This window comes from Pecten maximus, chromosome 2, assembly GCF_902652985.1.
Source record: "Pecten maximus chromosome 2, xPecMax1.1, whole genome shotgun sequence".
Taxonomy (NCBI): domain Eukaryota; kingdom Metazoa; phylum Mollusca; class Bivalvia; order Pectinida; family Pectinidae; genus Pecten; species Pecten maximus.
This window is the reverse complement of record NC_047016.1, coordinates 50741041-50761507: the sequence shown is the minus strand read 5'-3', so window position 1 is coordinate 50761507 and position 20467 is coordinate 50741041. Positions and strand designations below refer to the sequence as shown.

Genomic DNA, 20467 nt, shown 5'->3' with positions numbered 1-20467 from the left:
CAATGTTTTTGGTCATCGGGTAACAAATGACGGAGATATGGCACTTTGAAAAAATCAAAGTTTTTTTCCCGCCAAAATTCAAAAATCATGCAAAAATGCGCTTAAAATGTTTCAGCTCCTTCATATATGCACATACAGACTTGAAATTTGGCATAACAATAGCATTTAAGAGTGGCTACTAAAGATACTGTTTTTATTGACCTTGACCTTCATTCAAGGTCAAATAATCAAATAAATTAAAAATTGAAAACTATTCTTTCAAGTCAGGTTCTTTGTCTGTTCGTTTTTTTTCCTTGCACAATCAGTGCATCGTTTAGTTCCTAGTCGGGACTAACTTTTCTCTATAACATGTTATCAGAAAATATGTCAAGGTCAAGGTCACAGAACGAGGTCAAATCGAGGTCAAAATTTTAAAATTCAAAATGTTTTAAATTTTTAATTGCATTGCAAAATGCATGACTAATCAAGACGAAATGTGCAAATTTTATGGTCGTGCAATAAAAAATGACGCAGATATGGCACTTTGAAAAATGTTTGTTTTCCCGCCAAAATTCAAATTTCTCCCTAAAAAGCACTTAATTACCTTCTCCTATACCTTTACATACACAGATTTGATATTTGGCAAAGTAAAAGCTTGTACGGATGCCTACAAATTCCATTACTTTTCATTAACCTTGACCTTCGTTCAAGGTCACAGAGGTCAAATGATAAAAAAAATCGAAAATTTTAAATTATCTTAAAAACGGTTTATAGCCATCGTATATGAAATAAAACGTTCTTTTGAAGATGTTTGCAACGTTCCAAGGTCGAATCATTAAATGTAATTCAGGAAAAGCACTTTGGAAAACTTTTTCCCGCCAAAATTAAATATTTCCCTAAAATTACACTTGAAATGTTTTTCTTCCAACCCCCTAACACCTGCAGACTTGATAATTGACACATCTATAGCATGAATGACTGGCTACAAAAGGTTTGCAAATCTTTGAAGTTCAAGGTCACAGACACTGATCAGTTAAAGACGGGAAGTGAAGAGACGAAGAGAAAACGTAGGTAAAACATTCAAAAGCGTTCGTCAGAACGAAAACATGTCTGCGATCTTTTTCTAGTTGGAAATCCCGTGTTTTGATCTTGATCAAATTTAGTTTATTAGTTGTTATTGACATCAAATCATTTCATTGTTCTAAGCGAAAGAAGCTCGATGTATTGAGGAAAATGATGTTTTGAAACAAAAGTCAGTTTTTATACGTCCGAATACCAACACATTTTTTCTAATAACCGGAACCAGTTTATAGACGTTCATTGACATGAAACAATGCTCAATGTTTAAATGATTTTGTCTTGACTTTATTTGTTTTTGACTTGATTTTCAGGTTTACCGTCCTCGAAACTGGCAGGGTCGTATGCGAACGGATGTCAAGGGGATGCATGTAGCTTGCGTAAGAAAAAGCCAAGAAAGACAGAAAGTCAGGAACAGACAGATAAGTCAGGAAGAAAGGGCATAACCTTAGTATCCATGTTTGTACATGTCCAGGATACCATGTATAAAATTTTTTTCGACAGAACATCATCAAAAAGCACTAATGTTGGGAATGTATAGTCATGAAAATAAGGACATACTTCATATTACCATACTTAAATGGAAAACTGGCAAATTACTAGGTAGCCACCAAAAGCAGTTTTTTTTTCTTTTTGTATGTCTTTTTTTAAGTAAATCATTGCTTTGCTAAAACGTTATACATTGTAGTTACAAATGAAATAAAATATATGCATCGTTGTTGTTATGTTACTATGAAAAAATATAAAAAAATAATATATATTGTAATTGACCAGATTGTTCTGAATGTGTATATGCATGATTATGTATGACTATGTCTTAGTAAAGCGTCGTGGAATCCCTTATTTGGAGGTTCCTTCGTATACTATCGTTTTTTCAATGTTTATTTTGAAGTTTGTAATTGACACATGGCAATTGTGTTTTTACAGTGGAAAGCCTGTCAAACAAAAGTATCATATTCTTTTAACCGGAAGCCGTTAGCATTGAAGCTGTATCCTTGGCATGCGATCTAGAAGAAATCTGACAAGCGTGTAAACAAACATCCTATTTAAATCACTGCAAAACCAAATTATACCTGTTAGATAGCCTCACTTCGAGACTATCAAGATACCACTTGCTGGAAACTATTAAAAACGAATCTCTACTTGAATATCACAATAATAGTTTCATTTCCTGGGTGCGTTAAATAAACTGTATATTTTCTTATTAGTCCCTGTATTAATGCACACGTAAATGTTGGTTTACACAACAAAATAACAAACGATGTAAGATAAATTTACAGTATTTATTAAAAAGTTTGCAGATAAGGGGTGCTTATCACCTTAGCAGTTACCTCCCTTGGACCGGGTGGGGTATAGCCGTGGGCTATTTGAACCCCGTAATGCTGAAGAGCATGGTGCTGAAAAGCTATGGCCAACAACCCGTTGAGAACATGACTTGGAGGTATGGCTGACCTGAAGCTCATGGGTACCATAGCCTGGTCGCTCAAGTGTCCAGGAGTCGGCAAGAGTTGGGAGTTACATCACTTAGGCTTGGGGTTCGACTTGCTGTCTTACCCTGGGCCAGATAGAGTTGATGTATGCAGTCCAGCTAACCCTTGGTTCTGGGGTTGGATTGACCGATTTGTGGTGTATAGCAGTAGTCTGGCATCATTAATAGTCCATGTTATTATGTTATTACATGGTGTCAGTTTACTGCCATAGGCCCAAAGGTTGAAACCGATAAAGTCACAAGCAACCAATTAGATAAAGGTGGCGGTGGGGAGGTGGATGGTATGACTGTTTGTTCCGGCAGTTAGAACAACAATGGCAATTTGGATAGAATTTCTGAGGAGAAATTGACATTAGCCATGTGACCGAGCGTGGTCTTCTGATTGGATCTCTTGACATCCTTACCTTGTTAGTAAGGGGCTGTTTAATTAGAATATGTAAATTAGGTGCAGGAGTGAAACCTCCCTTCATAGATAACCGTAGGGTCAGGGAGGTCATAGATAGAGCCAGACTGGTCAAGACTGAGTGATAAGGGTAATTAGATTCCCCCAAGATAACATCTGCATGCAAGTCTTATCTTTGCCCATTACATTCAGACTGGGAAGTTGCTTTGATAAGGTTTGTTTATCTGAGAGACAGAGAACATAAAGACTAGCAGGTGCTTTAAGTATATATTTGCACATGTGTGCAGTTGACAAGCGGACATGAGATGTCCTTTGATACAGTTTATTTAGCCTTGGCGTGACCTGTACTGGTCAGTAAGGAGGAGCATAAATCTCCAAAAGCTTCAAGTGAAGCCATGCAGTGTGTTAAATTGACTGTGTTTGGATGACAGGCAGGCCCCATATCTGCTGTGTAAACCTGCCTAATATTTAATATTAGACTTTAATTTACACAACAAAATAACAAACGATGTAAGATAAATTTACAGTATTTATTAAAAAGTTTGCAGATAAGGGGTGCTTATCACCTTAGCAGTTACCTCCCTTGGACCGGGTGGGGTATAGCCGTGGGCTATTTGAACCCCGTAATGCTGAAGAGCATGGTGCTGAAAAGCTATGGCCAACAACCCGTTGAGAACATGACTTGGAGGTATGGCTGACCTGAAGCTCATGGGTACCATAGCCTGGTCGCTCAAGTGTCCAGGAGTCGGCAAGAGTTGGGAGTTACATCACTTAGGCTTGGGGTTCGACTTGCTGTCTTACCCTGGGCCAGATAGAGTTGATGTATGCAGTCCAGCTAACCCTTGGTTCTGGGGTTGGATTGACCGATTTGTGGTGTATAGCAGTAGTCTGGCATCATTAATAGTCCATGTTATTATGTTATTACATGGTGTCAGTTTACTGCCATAGGCCCAAAGGAGTATGAGAGACATGGTTTATAAGCATGTGATGATACGAGGACCCCAAAGAGGGAATGTAGGGTATGAGACACCTTTATCCCCAGCGCCACCGGGAGAATATGACATAATTGAGAAGATATACAGCAAGTCATAGACAAATTCTGGCAGAATGCCTCAGTATTGAATATAGTTATTGTCCTAAGAGGTACTTAGGTGTAAAAGAAAACAGGGTACTAATGTCAATGACTAGTAAACCTTAGTTCGGTTCTGTATCCCAATTCGGAATGTCCAGATGTAATCCTTACAAGAATGCTGGCCTGCATGGCTACAGAATGTGTTCTGTTACCTTCGTTTCTGTTAGTTGTTGAGTATGAGGGCCGTAATAGTACCGTTTAGATATACTTGCCCTAAACGAATACACACATATATCCCATCTGAATGGCGACAGATAAACACATTTACACACATATAAATCCAATGGAATATGCACATAAATCCTGTGTGAATGATGACAGATTAGCACATCAATATACTTGTTAATCCAGTGGAATAATTAGTACTCATTATAGATATACTCGCCCTATAAAGAGTACACACTTAGACACTCCTGAACACAGAAGGCAGCCACTAGGCTACTAAGTATCAGGTGAAATCTTGTACATTTCTGCTTGAGCTTTCCGGAGAATATGATGAGGGGTGCGGATGTATCGACAGTAGCTATCCGATTGCCAGCGTCCGAGCACTTTGATGAGGTGATCGGGGACATCTGACTGGGTGGCAGTAGTTGCGGTTCCTATTCTGAAGGAATATATAGATTATGTCCTGTGTATAGTGAATGATTTAGACCTAGTCGGATCAAGGTCTGTCTTAGTTTGTTGATGAAAACATGTCGAGTCAAGGCAGCAGAATGAATGGAAAATAGGGGGTCCGAAGGACGACAACCATTTATAAATCTTTCTGTCAGCATTCTGATGACAGTGGCTACAGCACATACATGGTGATGGGTGCGGAACAGGTGAATAGTGACTCCTTGTCGAAAGGGGTCGGTTTTGGACGCCTAGAGGCGCAATGACATGCTGTTACTGGTGCTACTTGTATGTCACTGATACACAAGTAAATTGAAGAATCAAATATGTTAGTGGTGCATGTGAATTCTCCACACCGTAAGAACGAGAAGAAGGCCACACAGCAGGCAGCCTCCATAGTAGTGTCTGTGGCAGGATCGAAAACACCCTGTCGAAATGCTGAGCATAACTTAGACAATATGTTGAAAGTTATGGGGAGTCTAGGTTTTACCGGAGTTCCCTGTAGTTTCTTTAATCCAAGCGGGTTGCTGAGCCCCTGCATAGTACAATGGAACTTAATTCCGTATAGATGCAGCTTAATTGTAGAATATTTCAATCTGAGGTTATGATAACAATGAGTCACGAAGAGTATTAATAATTCTTCTGTAACGTTGGTAAACACACTTGCTTGGTTGTTTATACCATTCATGAGGATGATTTAGTTCTTGAAACAGGAAACACCTGATGTGTAGGTAGTTCTAGTCGAATGAGCCACTGCAGCATTCCATAGGTCACGCACTGCTGGTTCTAGTATAGAGGCACATTGTCGTAATCTGGAATGGGATTTTTGGCTCTTCTCTGCTGCTGGTGCCAAGTCGTGGAACTGGTCCATTTGGAAATGAGATAAGGAATCGGCAATATTATTCTGTTTTCCAGGGATATGCATGGCTGTGAGAACGAAGTTGTGGATAAAAGTACACCAAGTTAAACGTCGCATAAATGGCATGATATAAGCGCATTTAGAACGCCCTTTCCTGATGATATCAACAGTTGCTTGATTGTCACAGTGTAGTCTAATTCTGAGACCTGACCACTTGTGTCCCCATATCATACAGGCCAGTACGATAGGATATAGTTCCATGAAAGCAATTGACATTTCAGAACTGTCCAAGGATACCGTATAGCGGGAAATCTTAGCGGGGCTTTAATTTGGCGATTTGGCGGGTCCGTATATAGATCGCCAAAATTTAACCCGTCAAATTTTAACACCGCCAATTAAAAAGACGCGAAAATTTCAAGTTTGCCATTAGTTTCCGTTCCGATCGCCATTTACCTTTGATTACTCCCGAGAGTAACGACTGGTGCGTAACGTTGGTTGTTGCCTTGCACCTGTCGGCCAAAATGCCGATAGGTATGAATAGCTATAGCTAGTGAACAACTACTCACGATACACCCAAACATAAACTTGTAATTATGCTATCCTTTATAGCAATACAAGTATGACATATATCGCATCATAATTATTTTTTGTGAAAACAAAGCTATCTACCCTTACCATTCAATGGACTGATGTTAACACTTTACCTGTATACTCATTGTTTAACATACCTGTACGTATACACATCATACAATAGATGACCACGTCGATAGCTACAGTTGATTAAATTCTCTTTGTCTGTTGCTTGTACACATACTCATATAAACATTAATTTGACAACACACTTCATCAGCATGGATAGAATGTATGGGCATAACATAATTATCTATATATACCGGTAGGTAATATATATGCTCAACGCCAAATTAAAACCCTAGATTTAATGGAAATCGCTAAATTTTAACTCGCCAAAATTTAACTTCCAGTTTGCATGACCAAATCGCCAAATTTTATGACCGCTAAAATTTCCCGCTATACGGTATTTGATGTGGCCAGTGACCGTGGAACCACTGACCGTCATAAAAAGCACCAGATTGCCATTGTTCGTTCAGCTACCACATTTGGTCTGTCGATTGTAAGAAAGTCATCCAGGTAGTGAATTATGTATTCTATCTGATAGTTATTTGATAAAATCCAACAGAGAGCGGTTGATAAAAGGTCAAAGATCTTAGGACTGGTACGACACCCAAAAGTGAGTTTGGTATAAAAATAGTATTGTTGTTTCCAGCATATATACCGTAGAAAGGCCAGAGTTTTGGAGAAACAGGTATAAGTTTAAAGGCATCTGTTATGTCCAGTTTACACAGCTTGGAGTGTCTTCATGTATGCTGGAATTTGATTTATGGCATCCTCAACACTAATGTACGACAATGAGTATTCCTCTTTAGCGATTAATTCATTGATGCTGTTTGGAGTCATGGGGGGCAGAAAGGTCCGCGATTAGGCGTTTCTTGTCAGAGTACTTCCCTGACGTTATTCCAATTGGGTTGATCCTGTATATATCAAAAAGTGGTTCTGTATAAGGGCCAGTTAAGAATTTCTTGTTAACTTCGTTAGTTATAAGTTCATCGACAATGTCTGGTTCAGAAGTGGCACTTTTTAAGTTCTTGCAGATTAGAGATGTGTCTGGTAGTGCAGACATTCCCGTGTCAAAGCCGTCTGATAATCCAGAAATCAAAGACTGCACAAAGTTCTTATCAGGGTGGTTTTTTAGGTCTCTCTCTAGTGCTGCTATATTGACAGGAGTTGACGCCTTGAAATCCTGGAGGTTGGCCTTTTGTCATTGTTTAGCTGATTCGTTTGTTTTATGTGTTTTAGTTGATTTAATTGAAGATTTCTTGATATGAAGGTAGGGGCAATTGTCACGGTTACAGCCATCTTGGTCGTTGTAATTGTTGCAGACCTCTTTACCATGGTGAATGACCCTGGTCCTTCCTTTACTGTCTGTGTTGCTGTCCCCATTCCTATTGTTTCCTTTATGGTTTTTTGCTGATGATCCTAGGGCATTCAAAATGAGAGGACAGAAGTCTTCGGTATGATTCATGTTGTTGCACAGTTTGCAGCTGTTACTCCTAAATCCGGAACATATCGTGGTGTAAAGTTGATTGTCCCGAATCGCCCAGTTGACCTTAATGCCACACTGGTGTAAAAGTGCTGCGGCCCTGGTGGCGAAAGCTTTATGGTATTCATAGAATACAGGACCGGGATATGTTGTGGCTAGTTCTACTATGTCTCCTGTCTGCGATTAGGGTAATATTCACACATGATGCTCCTATAGATTTACATGGACATGGGTCTGTTTGGAGCGGGACAGTACGCACCCCAACTTCAGTGAATCGATTGTAGCGTGTGCAATCATAGTCATAAGATGGCAGTAATAGTAGAGCTAAGTTGACGTCCTTACCTTCTATTATCTGCTGGCGTATGGCTTGAGGTATGACTTCTATTGAGATTCTGATGAAATTCCTGTCTGTTGTAGAAGGACATCAGGCTGAGGCACATAATTGTTTGGTATGCCTCCTGCTACAGCTGGGGGCTCTAAGGTCGGTGAGGTTGGTGAGGTCATTGAGGTCGCAGTCAGGACATGACCTGGTACAGCTGGGGACTGTCCCGCTGCTACTGTATTTTGGCAGTATTAATTGCTCCAGCCTGGTTACATGTGCTTGTAGAGCCTTCATTGCATCATTTGATGAGGGATTCCTGCTGTGGTAGCCAGGCTGTGTAAGGTCATTATCTGTAGGTGGCGGCACATCACTGTTACCATCACTAACACTGGTATTATTTTCTTTGTACAGTTTGACCAGCATAGTTTTGGTAAAACCACTTGGTGGTCTGATGTTCTGCTCCAGCAGTCGTGTCCTTATTTCACCTATAGTCCAGTTTTCTGGCTTATTAGGGTCCCAGTTGCTGTCATTACCACCTGTCGTACTGACAGCAGAATAGAGAGTATCGTTACTGTCTTCATGAGGTTGACCTTTTCCACGTCCTGACATATCTATAACTGATGAGTGTTTTTGGAAGAATGTCTTGCTGAGGATGTGTCTGTTAAGTTGTGACAATTTCGGTGAATGGATGAAGTTGTAGCAGTCTCTGATGAGAGGCCAACAAAACACAGAGTTTTGGAATATGACTGTTTGTTCCGGCAGTTAGAACAACAATGGCAATTTGGATAGAATTTCTGAGGAGAAATTGACATTAGCCATGTGACCGAGCGTGGTCTTCTGATTGGATCTCTTGACATCCTTACCTTGTTAGTAAGGGGCTGTTTAATTAGAATATGTAAATTAGGTGCAGGAGTGAAACCTCCCTTCATAGATAACCGTAGGGTCAGGGAGGTCATAGATAGAGCCAGACTGGTCAAGACTGAGTGATAAGGGTAATTAGATTCCCCCAAGATAACATCTGCATGCAAGTCTTATCTTTGCCCATTACATTCAGACTGGGAAGTTGCTTTGATAAGGTTTGTTTATCTGAGAGACAGAGAACATAAAGACTAGCAGGTGCTTTAAGTATATATTTGCACATGTGTGCAGTTGACAAGCGGACATGAGATGTCCTTTGATACAGTTTATTTAGCCTTGGCGTGACCTGTACTGGTCAGTAAGGAGGAGCATAAATCTCCAAAAGCTTCAAGTGAAGCCATGCAGTGTGTTAAATTGACTGTGTTTGGATGACAGGCAGGCCCCATATCTGCTGTGTAAACCTGCCTAATATTTAATATTAGACTTTAATTTGCATTTTAGTCTGTTTGCCTTCAACAACGGATCAGACAGCAAAGCCTTAACTGATAATTATAAGGGTGTGAGTAGGGACCCATAGAGTATCGGGCTGTACTCTGAGATGTCTGGTCTGGATTTGTGAAAGTTTCGCCTTTGATAATCAGAATGGACTATGTGACTTCAATGAGTCGGCTACATACTCGTTTAACAATTACAAAACATTTTATACTACATCTTCATGTCATTGGTTTGGTCCGCCCATCAGGTGTATACAGTACCTGTACTGGACCAAACAACGAGTCTGGAAGTGTTCTGTTACGTAGACTACACAGGACAAGGGCGGACATTCATACAGAGCCAGTTTGATGGAAGTCAGGACTTCGACAAACATGTGAGGAATATAAGATAGGACATTCCTGATGACGTCACAACGTCAGTACATACTCGGTATAGAAGTTGTTCACAATAACGATGTATCTAAATATGGTGTATATCGGAACTTTCCCCTGTCATCGGAGAGTGAGGGATACTGTCTACTTTTGTCCGGATTTTCTGGAACCCTTCCAACCGACAGATTATTTTCCGGCGCTATGATTTCTACGAAGGATCAAGACAATGACGACTGGTATGAAAACTGTGAATTAATGTATCATGTAGGAGGTCTGTACAAACCCAACAGCATTACCGACTCTTCCTTAAGATCTGATCTAAAATATTTACCATTATCTACTTCAAGAATGATGATACTTCCTGTTTGAGAATTTGACAAGTACATTTGTTAAAAGTTAAGACAGTAATGTTAGTTCATATTAAGTTTTTGTAGTGAAACCATTGTTAGATGTCTTAAAAGACTGGAACATTATATATAACTCACCAGAATATTTGTAGACTATGTGGATGGCAGGATTATTTACATGTGACGACGTCGTCAGCCAGTAATGGAAATCAGGGTCTGCAAAGTATCCATCGCCCTCCCATTTAACCCGGCCGTCTAGGTCAGATCCACTGGTCCACCAGGTGTAACGTCTATATACACAACAACAGTGTTAGTTTTCATATTAACATGTATATCACTTAAATATATAGTAAATTTTTATTTGAGAATGCCCAGTACAAATTCAAATTGAGACAAATGTGGTACATATTTTTAAATCAGTCGTTCAATTTGTAAAATATTCTGTTTTCTGTTTTTAAGTTTTACAATTTCAATTTCAGCCATTTTCTTTTCTTTGCCTTTTTCATAATACCAGTTAGATAGGGCATCATGCTAAGTATATGCAAGTTATTTATAAGTCAATCACATGTGTTTATAAATTATATATGTTTACATAATCCGATAACTTAGGTAAGGAAGAGAACTCAGTATCCGTTTTGGAATACATATATGGTTTTGTGAATTAGTTGAAAAGTAATAATTTGCACTACATTTTTATCATACGATTGGTGCAAATAAACAAGTAAATTTACGTATTATTTATCATGCATGGATTTCGAAAGATAAAGGAGACAAAGTCATTATGTACACATTCAACAAACATTAAACCCACATGTTGTTTTGTTGAATACTTAAATGTATTATATCTAGAATATCAGATGAATTGTCTCTTATTTCCTGTATAAGACGACAGGATAAAAACTATTAAAACTACGAATTCAATAATCCTTAAATAAAGTAATGTTTATCAAGAAAAGAAGAAGATAGTTTGGCTTGAATTTTCAAATGACTAAAATCTTACCTAATTTACATATCATACACTCTGTGGTACAGTATATAAAACGACGTTTTGCATACACTTTTATTACGGTTTTGATTCACTGATTTTAATTTTTGTGTAAATGTCCTTCCATGACTGGTCATTTAACTTAAGAAATAATTTCATAACATCATTTTCAATAGTCTAAGTAATCAAAGCTTAATGTAAATTATTAAACCAACTAGTGAAAATTGAACGAAAACAATATTGGATCAAAGCACCAATGATATCGCACACAGCATAGTTATTATTAAAAGTCACTATATTTCGACATAATATTATACATCTTTATATTTGTATGTATCTCACACTTTAATTCACAATGGTTATTTGTAGTAATTAGTAAACATTAATATCGTACACCTATATATTAGGATACATTCTGAGAAATAGATAACTAAATATTGTTTTTATTAAAAATTTCATTTTTGTGACACTAGGTAGGTTATAGTCATCTGCTGTAGGTATTGGTATATTGAAATAATATAGTTGATTTCTTCCTAACTTATTTATACGGTGACGATGCTTAACAGTAGTTACAGATGTATTTGTTTTGTCTCAACAAAATTGATCATACACCACTGAAAAAAATAACCATACATCACAACACAAAATGATCATACATCACAACAGAAAAAGACCATACTTCACAACGAAAAACGACCATACATTTTCTATATGTCAGACAGAAGGATCTCTACTACAATAGATATAACTGATCAGACTCCATTGTTAGATATAAGTACAGAGAGAATGGGGTTCGCCGCAGGGGCCTATGGTATCTATCTACTTACTTTGCTATGTCTAATATCTTCAGTTGATTTGAGATAAACAGGTGTTCATCATACGAGTTAACGCTGACAAGGGCAGCGCCTTTCCCCTGAAAAAAAGAATATTTTCAATTATCATAATCTATTTTCCTTCGCAGTTGCCCTTAATTTCCATTTCATACTTAAACGCGTCAACTAATGTCTTGTTTTGCATGTATGCATCTTAAAAGTTTAAAAGTTTTGTTTCTACAACATTTTCTAAATACAAATTTTGAGGTAGTAATAGTTAATAGTACATAAAATTGAGAAACTTTAATCTGTTTTCCCTTTAAAATCTAATCTTTTATCAGAATTATATCTACATTTTGTATAGACAGTTAAGATGGGGCATAATCTCACAAGAAAGAATCATGGAGAATGTTTTTGTTTTATTGCACATAATGATTCTTTTCACATTCAAAAATGCATTATTATGATATTCAACAGTGTTGATCTAGTATCCGATTTTAGGCTTTATACCTTGCAGGTCTTATCGGCCTCTTCATACAGCGCTGGTGGATCTTTGATAAACTCGTAGCAACTTTGGGAATGGGAAAACCATCCAAGTGGACATTCTACAAGTCAAAAATAATAAAACATAGTTAATATGCCATCGGAACGACTAAATGGTTTAGCCGTCCTCGATATTTGTCACCTATATCATTAAAATATGTCTTTGAAGTAGCTAGGGATCCGACGATCACGTCAATATCACTATACATACGTATTATATAGATCAGATTAGTATTTTCTTACTGAAGTTTTTAACACAGGACTTATGATATGATACAAAAACATTGCAGTCGATCAAGCTCTACACACACTTGACTTGTTGAAATATGATAAGTACATCACACACTATGTATGTATCGACTATTAATGTATTAGGGAAAGACGTTATTTGACATAAGTAATGTAAATGAGGTTCCAATTCATAGGATATTTAAGGAACCCCGTCTCGAAGTTTTTCTTGTTTTTATATCACATGGGCAAATATACTGGATGACAGCCCTATTGAGGGATAGAAAATACAATATTCAACTATTATTTAATCAGATATACTGAAAATCAAATTTTTTCCCTATGAAGTGTTTAGAAACCAATGGATGACAGTGTATATATATATATATATATATATAGACCGTGGGAGGGAAATTCTCTGCTGTATTTGATATACATTACTGATGTTTGCCTGTCAGAATATCTCAATACTAGAATAATAATATTGCTCAGTGCCGATATTGACATTCCATGCACCAGTCAGTGTCTATATATAGATTCTAATTATATTTCATCCAAGGCAAGTTATCCATTATCTACAGCCTCATCTTTGCCAAACTGGCAAATGACAAGATATAAAATATTATATATAATGCTATATTAATTGATAAAGTCTAAATGATCTTAAATAATAAAGATTAGAATTTTACCTTGTAATAATGTTTGAGGCAAAGGACAAATAGCGATTTTATATATGAATTCTTAAGTACGCCTTTATCTAATAAGAATATTTTAAAGAAAAATCAATGGCGTGAGGTAAAAGAAATTTTATTATTTTTCCATCTATTTCACTTAATAATACATTTTTTGTCATTTAAAATAAAGAAATACGGTCATGGACGAATATTCTGTGTCCAACCTTTCTGTGTCTTCCCTACATATATGTAGTGGTAACAACCGTGGTGAAAAACAGCACAAGGGAACTTTGGCTTACCTCCCATTATTTGGCTGTCCGATCCTACCACCATCACACACAGCAACACTACAATTGTCGTCCTCTTCATATTTCCTTTGTTTTTGGAATAAGTCTCATAACATTGTCTGTGAGTACAGAAAAATAAATATTTGATTTGGTAAAAGTGTTTAGTCCAATGTAACGTAATTTGTGATATAGGCTGGTCAAAAATGATAACATTTGATATAATGTTTATTATTTGTTATGTCACTGATGGCAAAACAGGCACGTTATTAATCAATAATCGATTTTTCCCAAGTCAGAGATCAAAAGTGATCAGGTTTACAATTTACGGGATCACAGATCACCGTCACAAGTAATCAGGTTTATTATATACAGGATCACAGAATGAGATAATCGTCACAAGTAATCCTACTTACTAAATATACAAAATACATTTGTAACTATGATGAATTCGAAAATAATACGCTAAGAATTCTACAGTAAATGTTTACATACAGAATATACTTTACTTTTGAGTAATTGTGTACACCGCGAACGTTTGACGTTTATCGGCTGCGGGAAAAACACAGATGTATATTACAAACCCTCCTGATCTTTGTCAGTAGAGGGAATTGAACAATCCGTCTTAATTCACCGTAGAGCGATACGCGGTACAGGTGTAAACAGATCCACAAACTGTTTTTGTGTATTTGAAGATCAAATCCCTGACTTGTTTGCAAACATGTCGGTTGACAGCAATTACTCAAGACATAGCAACTTTAACATGAATCATCCGTCACTATACACAAATTCACATTTAAAGGTGTTCGTTTGTTTTGATATTGGATTATTAGGTATTTATTCTAATAGATGTTATTCATAGAAGATGCAATTAATCCTGTGAAGTAAACTCTTATAGATAATCATTTATATATATATATAAAATCAAACTTCAAAAAGAGCGTTTCTCCTTACCCAATCTTTGACATATGCATTGATATCATAGATGATTGGCTTTTTTTACCTTTTACATAATTTAACCGGATTTTTTGCCGTACAAAAGGAAACAAATTCTGTAGGCGTGAGGAATGTTTACCATCTCACATAAATTCATGATATACATGCTTAAAGACATGAACGTTTGGGCACGTGCTCGTCTTCTGTTGGAAATTTTAAAAGGTCATATTGTTGGATTTTGATATAAACATATAGATGTTGTGTTTTGCTTGTTCGATGTAATTCAATCATGTTCATGTAAACAAATATGATACTAGTCATTTTGTTATTATTATTATTTTTCAAGATGTAAAGGAAGGCGTCTTATGCTAGAATAAATTTCTGAAGGAATGTCATCTAAATACAGAGATTTGATTTATTATTAAATATCTCCCTCACTTTCACCTCACTTGTAAGATAGATAAATCTAGACTATTTCTACTTAGGACATCTGAATGTTATATATAATGAAGAAAGCTGAATTTGAACGCGCCTTATTCTTTGAAACATTTATCTTAAAACTTCCAAATACCTCGCCGATGAAGATCCATTTTGCAACCTTCAACATCTCTCCAAGAAAATACATATATATTATTAATGGAGGCATGTTGACCCAGTACCAAATTGTATTGCATATATTTGAATTTTTTTTATGATGTCTTATGAAATATATAGTCTATTTATCATATATGGTATCCTATCAATAACTTACAAGAGATTACAAATAATTGAGATATCTTTTGTTTTGTTTTCCGTTAACAAATGACAAATAGTATTGACTTGTCATACGCATTCATTACGGCAGTATCCCTAAAACCAGCGTAATATCGCGGAACTTTGCAAAAATTCCCAAACGTGGGCCAATAGTTGTCGAAAGATATATATGATTTAAATTATAGGTAATCATCCATCGTGACTTACTTTACATTAGAAAAATACGCCTACCTCATCTTCCTAGCTGAGTGTGGGAACATCGACTATAACAGTCAGCCTTCAACAATAGGGACTTGTAACGAAAAGTACAAACGGATCAACCAATCGCTATGTGAAATGTTACTCCAGCTTATAAACTTGTAAAAAGTGAATGACACGAAAATGAAGTGATTGGATACGAAAGAGGTATACGGACCGGATGATCGATCGGTGAGAGCTGATACCTCTCTAGGGTAACTTCGGGTTAAATACACTGTCATGTCAAAGTTTCATCATATATCCCATCCACTTCCGGAACAAAGGTGGAAATGTTTTTTTTCTCAATCTTCAGAACTTTTACCCATGTTATGACATGTAAATGCCTATACTCGCAATTATTAGGATGCGTGGATGCGGCGCATCAATAAGCAAAACGGCAGTAGTGAAAAATGTCCCCCACATACCAGATTGTATAGAAGTATTAATTCCCCAAAAACTACTAAATGTGACAAATATTCACCACAAGACAGGCTATAGAGATATATGCTTACTGATTCCCCACAAAAACACGAACAGTGATAGATATTCCCCACAAGAAGGTTATATAGAGAAATACTAACACATTTCCAACAAACCTAAGAACGGTGATAAGACTTCCCCATAAGAGCAAGTCAAGAGTCAAGAAATACTATTTAGAGTCGCATTTTAGGATAACATAGTAACACTAGTACTGTTGAGATATTTCTGCAACAAACAAAAGTATAAATGTAACTGTAACAAATCACAGTGACATGCAATTATAACTACATAATCCAAACCATGCAATATAAAGATATACCTACCACTTCCCCACAAAACTAAGAACGGTGATAAATATTCCTCATACGAAAGGTTATAAAGAGAGATACATACGTACTCCCCACAACCTTAAGAACAGCGATAGATATCCCCCACAAGAGAGGCTATAACGAGAAAGATGCTTACGAATTACTCACCAACATAAGAACATTGATAACTATTCCCAACAAGAAGGCTGTAAAGACAGTTACTGTCAATCACTTATATTTCGCGTGGGATTAATTTTCGCGTTAAAACGCGAGGAGAGTCCTTCGAGATTCCAACTTCCATGCAATTGTTCGTACGAAGATAACAACTGTTGTGATATCCATGTTGATATTGTCGTTACCCTTACTAGCTTTTATACAAAATTGCGTTTATTGCATATGTACCATATCACATAATCAGAATCATATCTGCTAGCCATGTATTGTGTTTAAATTCAGATATCTGTACAATTTTGTACTTTTACGCGATATCTCCATAACAAAATCGCGTCATTCATTTATATACAGCTATAGGTCAGAGGTCGGAGGTCAAGCACGTGTGCTACAATAAAGTTCTAGAATAGCTTAAATACTTTCAAAAGCATAGTTTATCATACGCAAAATATTTATTTTAAGGACATACCAAACCAACAGAAGAAAAAGACGTCAAAAACGTTACTTCCGGGACGACTACTGTATCTAACTTATTTGTTTATAAACACGATACGCGGTGTACTTTTTATAAACAGTGCACAAACAAGTGAAGCCTATTAAAAACCTGTCATCTTTCAGACTTTGTGAATCAATGGTGATATTTTAATTTCTGTTTGTTACCTTGAAAACAACTCAACTCATTCTCCAAACATAAAAAAGCACGTAAAGCGTGCACACTCGTAGTTTTGTTTCCGTAATAGTATATGCCTGAATTAGCCTGCACACAGGTAAATACAATCACAGCATGTATAACATGACCGAATCACATGATTTTTCAGATATGTTCGCATGACTCTCATAAACAAAATAGCCTAAAATATGCCGTAGTCTGTTATTGATTTCGGACTACATGTCTCTAATAGCTCATCATTCGCGAAATTAAAATCATTTTTGAATCAGCGTTCGCAAAAACATCGATTTGCGAATATGTTTGAAGTTGTAATTCCCCCCCAAAATTAAAGACAGTGATAAATATTCTCTACAATACAGGCTATATAGACAGATATCTACGAATTCCCCACAAACCTGAGAACAGTGATAAATATTCCCCACAAGAGAGGCTATACAGACAAATGCTTATTACTTCCCCACAAAGCTGAGAACGTTGCTAAATATTCGTAATAATGCATGCTATAAAGAGATATACTATTTCTCATCTTAAAAACAGTTATATATATTTCCAAAAAGACAGACTATAGAGAGAGAGATACTTACTATTTCTACACCAACTTAAAATCAGTGATATATATTTCCAACAAGACAGGCTATATATAGAGAGATACTTTCTTAGTCCTCACAAACTTAACAACAGTGATATATATTCCCCATAAGTAGTCTATATAAAGAGATACTTATTAATTCCCTACAAACATAAGAACATTGATCAATATTCCCCACAATACAAGCTATGTAAACGTGTACAGAAAGAAGAAGAATAAGCAATAAGAAGCGGTTTTGTTTTAGATGATTGGAATACTGTAAGTGTGTGTGTGTCAAATTTACATAGTATATCTTCAATATGTGAGATTTTATAAAGCACTGTTAGCAGGGGATCCCAAATTAAGTAAACGGGGCAAGGGACAGCGGGGGTGCTAGGGAAGGTGATAATGGTTTGAGGAGTTGAAAATAGTTAACGGCAAAGTTTCTACTTCGTTTTTTTTTCTTTCTTTTCGTTCTATCTTGAGTAATGGTACCTGTACACCGAGTTCGTAAATCTGTTTAAATTGGTTACAATGATTTTAGATAACATCACAGTGACTAACGCTAGGATTGGTTCAATATTTGTGACCTATTTCAAAGGAAATTTGTTGAAACCATTAAAACAAAATAACAAGACGAACTATTTCCCTCTATTACATCCCAACCCACACATTTAAATCCAATTTACAGCGTATTTTTTTTTAGATTGAAAGAACTGATGTTTTAGCTACCGCAATTTTCAATATCAAAATTGTCCAGGAGAGAAAGACGCGGGAATTTATATGACTCGATAACTAGCAAGGTGTATATGTCAATATCAAAATAGCTTACCTTTATAGCAATGGATTCATCTTAAATATCCAGAACGAACTGTTTGTGATTGAGACGAACAACAACACAGGGAAATGATATCAGGCAATTTTAAAATGTCGGCGTATATTAGTCAGTGTGTATATCTGTGGGCCGTTATCAGGAACATTCGGGGTTGTTATCTGAGAAAACACGGGCAGGTAAAACCGCCGCTCTAATCACGCGACAGCTAGCTTTAGACGGAGACGAACAGATAGTGGAACTACTTCAGAATATTGGGAAGAAACGGCAGCTCTAAATATCTTCTCGATCATGTGATATTCATCCCTTGTTGTGAATTTGGTGAATTGATGAAAATGAGGCAAATCGTGTTTTTATATAATGTATGACTGTCACAGCTTATTTTCTTTTAAATACCAGTGTGGTAATATTATATGGAAAGATCTTGTCACAGGGATTTAGCCAGCTTGATGGCTCCTATATTCACAAAGTCACCTAGGTATACTCTTCATGTTTAAACATTTTTGACAGTTCCCCGCGGGTTTTTGTTTCTTCATTAGCATTTTTTCTTTCAGTATTGGTACAGAAATTGTTGTTTGCTTTGGACTAAGTACTTTGTTTTTTTGTATTTATTATCGACAGAGGTTGCAGGCCAAACACTATATTGCTCTATTGTTAACTCAGTTTAGAAATGATATTAAGCTTTTAAAGTAACTTTTCTCAGTTGTGCTGTGGACCAGAATAAACAGCTCTTCACTGAACACATTTAACTGATTCAGGAGGAGATAAACAGGGCTTTGTTATAGCCACAGAACAGACCACCAATTGTTTGTTTGTCCAATGACTGAACTTTCTAAGTATAATAATAACCCGTTTAGAAGATATTTATTAGAGATAATGTGCAAGTTGTATAGTATCTTAAACTTGTCAGTAATATAATCTTCTCAACTGAACTAATGAAAGGAGATTTCACCGTTCTACACTCGTACAACTTTTGTCAGAATTACTCGCATACATGGCTACTTTGACCCATAGGAAACATTCTCGTTGACCTAAATGAAGTGGTCTTCATGTTTATGTCCATTGTCATCTAATAATTTCTGTGATTTAAATTTTACAATGTGGACAAGGTTTATTTGACTTCTGGTCAGGAGAATAAGGTCAAGGTGGCCAGTTTACAACATGAAATTATGCATACTCAAACTGTCGTCAAAACATCTGTATTTGTTTAAAACATTGCACCATAACATTATGTAATTATGATATGACAGTTTAGCGGAACAGAAGGATAAGGGGAGAGCGGGCGGGAGAGGGCTCGACCGTTACAAATAATTTCGAAAAAATCTTACCCAAATAGTTGAATACGTATTTAAATATATCTGAAATACGAATATGTTTCACATATTTGTCAACATAGACCTGGCCATATGGTGTATGTAGTGTTATCTCCACAACAACGCCGGAGCGCAGGGCTCGCGGTGGTAGATAACACGGTCATTGGTGTATCGTTCGTGTCACCATAACCTAAAGCACTGTTAGATTACTGCTATGTACGACTGGCTTTTAGAGTAGTTCGTGCCGCTTATGCTTCAGTGAAAACTCGATAAATAAAGATAGTCGATAACCAATAAATCAATGTAAATATGTTGCTCGTATTTGTTCTAAATCTAGAAAATTATTTTTTGGGTAAACTATATCATAAAAACATGTGGATTCTCGCGTATTCTTCTTCACGAATTATTTAAAAGAAAACAATGTACTTTTACTGACTGTTTGAACCAGAACCTAGAATAATAGTCATAAGGCTTTTAATCAAATCATCTTTAATTTATGCAAAGTATATTTGTGACATGATAAAATACGTTTTAGTCAAGACAGACAGATGAATATTTATAAACCTTAAACTTTGACCATATCCTTTTTTTCAATTTTCATTATTCTGAT

The 20467-nt window shown here is 36.4% G+C and overlaps 1 protein-coding gene across 1 annotated transcript in view; it reads right to left on the bottom strand.

Annotated features, from left to right (window-relative positions):
• Nucleotides 1–18684, bottom strand: part of LOC117322398 (contactin-like) — a 37900-nt gene extending 19216 nt beyond the window's left edge. The window contains exons 1-5 of the mRNA XM_033877276.1: nt 18545–18684; nt 13605–13711; nt 12371–12465; nt 11876–11961; nt 10202–10353 (exon numbers count right to left, since the gene is read on the bottom strand). Of these exons, the coding sequence (XP_033733167.1) occupies nt 10202–10353; nt 11876–11961; nt 12371–12465; nt 13605–13674 (403 nt within the window). The 5' untranslated portion in view covers nt 13675–13711; nt 18545–18684. The remainder of the gene's footprint in view (nt 1–10201; nt 10354–11875; nt 11962–12370; nt 12466–13604; nt 13712–18544) is intronic.
• Nucleotides 18685–20467: the final 1783 nt, after the last annotated feature.